This window comes from Orycteropus afer, unplaced genomic scaffold, assembly GCF_000298275.1.
Source record: "Orycteropus afer afer isolate SDZICR_OR568_19922 unplaced genomic scaffold, OryAfe1.0 scaffold00176, whole genome shotgun sequence".
Classification (NCBI taxonomy): domain Eukaryota; kingdom Metazoa; phylum Chordata; class Mammalia; order Tubulidentata; family Orycteropodidae; genus Orycteropus; species Orycteropus afer.
In genome coordinates this window covers 4,212,107-4,213,058 of record NW_006921763.1, presented here as the reverse complement: position 1 = coordinate 4,213,058, position 952 = coordinate 4,212,107, and the positions used below count along the sequence as shown (strand labels likewise).

At 57.1% G+C, this 952-nt stretch overlaps 1 protein-coding gene across 1 annotated transcript in view; it reads left to right on the top strand.

Annotated features, from left to right (window-relative positions):
* The window catches only part of PHOX2B (paired like homeobox 2B), a 2,881-nt gene extending 2,736 nt beyond the window's left edge, over positions 1 to 145 (top strand). Inside the window, exon 4 of the mRNA XM_007947174.1 lies at positions 6 to 145. Within this exon, the coding sequence (XP_007945365.1) occupies positions 6 to 145 (140 nt within the window). The remainder of the gene's footprint in view (positions 1 to 5) is intronic.
* The last annotated feature ends 807 nt before the right edge of the window (positions 146 to 952 follow it).

The following is a 952-nucleotide window of genomic DNA, read 5'->3' as shown; positions in this document are numbered from 1 at the left end:
GGGCCCTGGACAAGGCTGGGCTCCCGGCCCCGGCCCAATCACCTCCATCCCGGATTCGCTCGGGGGCCCTTTCGCCAGCGTCCTCTCTTCGCTCCAAAGACCCAACGGTGCCAAAGCCGCTTTAGTGAAGAGCAGTATGTTCTGATCTGGGATCCTGCGGCGGCGGCGACGGCCGGCGAGCCGGGCCCCGGGCGGGCGAGCGGGCCAGCGGGTAGGCTCCAGGCTATTGTCGTCGCTGCCGTGGCTTTCCCAGCAAGAGCTGAACGTGATCGCGATAAGAATAAAGAGAAAATGGCGTTGCCCCCATTTCAACCCCACTCCTAGCCCTTTATCATCCCCCCCAAACAAACAACAAACAAAAGACTGCCCTGGCTTCGCACCTGCCTCGGGGTGGCGTCGAGGTGCAGGGCTCCGCCTGCAGTCTGACTGGGGGGTGTGCGCAGCGCGGCCGGGACTCCGGGCACTCTCAGGGGGCTGTGTCTGCGTCGGTGTCTGTCTGTCTCGGGGAATGTGTCTGTGGCCCGAGCAGGTGACAGGGAGAGATGGGGGCCCACAACCTACTCAGTGACTTGCTTAGAAGAGAAAATATAAACAAACAAAAAGTGAACAATTTAATTTTTTTTTTGGAAAGGCAGCAACCTTTAAAGAGATAAAAAGAAAGGTTTAAAAAATACAAAACAAAACAAAACAAAAATAAAAATAGACAAAGTTGGGGCAGGAGGCTGTAGCTGGCGCTGTCTAAGGGCTTGATCTTGGGAACCCCTACATTCTCTCCGGGCAGCACGAACTCTCTCGGGGCTCCTCCTGAGGCGAGAGTAAAGCCACCTTCCAGCCCACCTTCCCCTCGTGTCCTTGGGTTTGAGCTGCTGCGGCAACGACTAGCGCAGACTGTCCTCAGAAGTCAAAGAGACTTCTGCGCGCCCACTTGCCTGTCCCACCTCGTGGAACACCG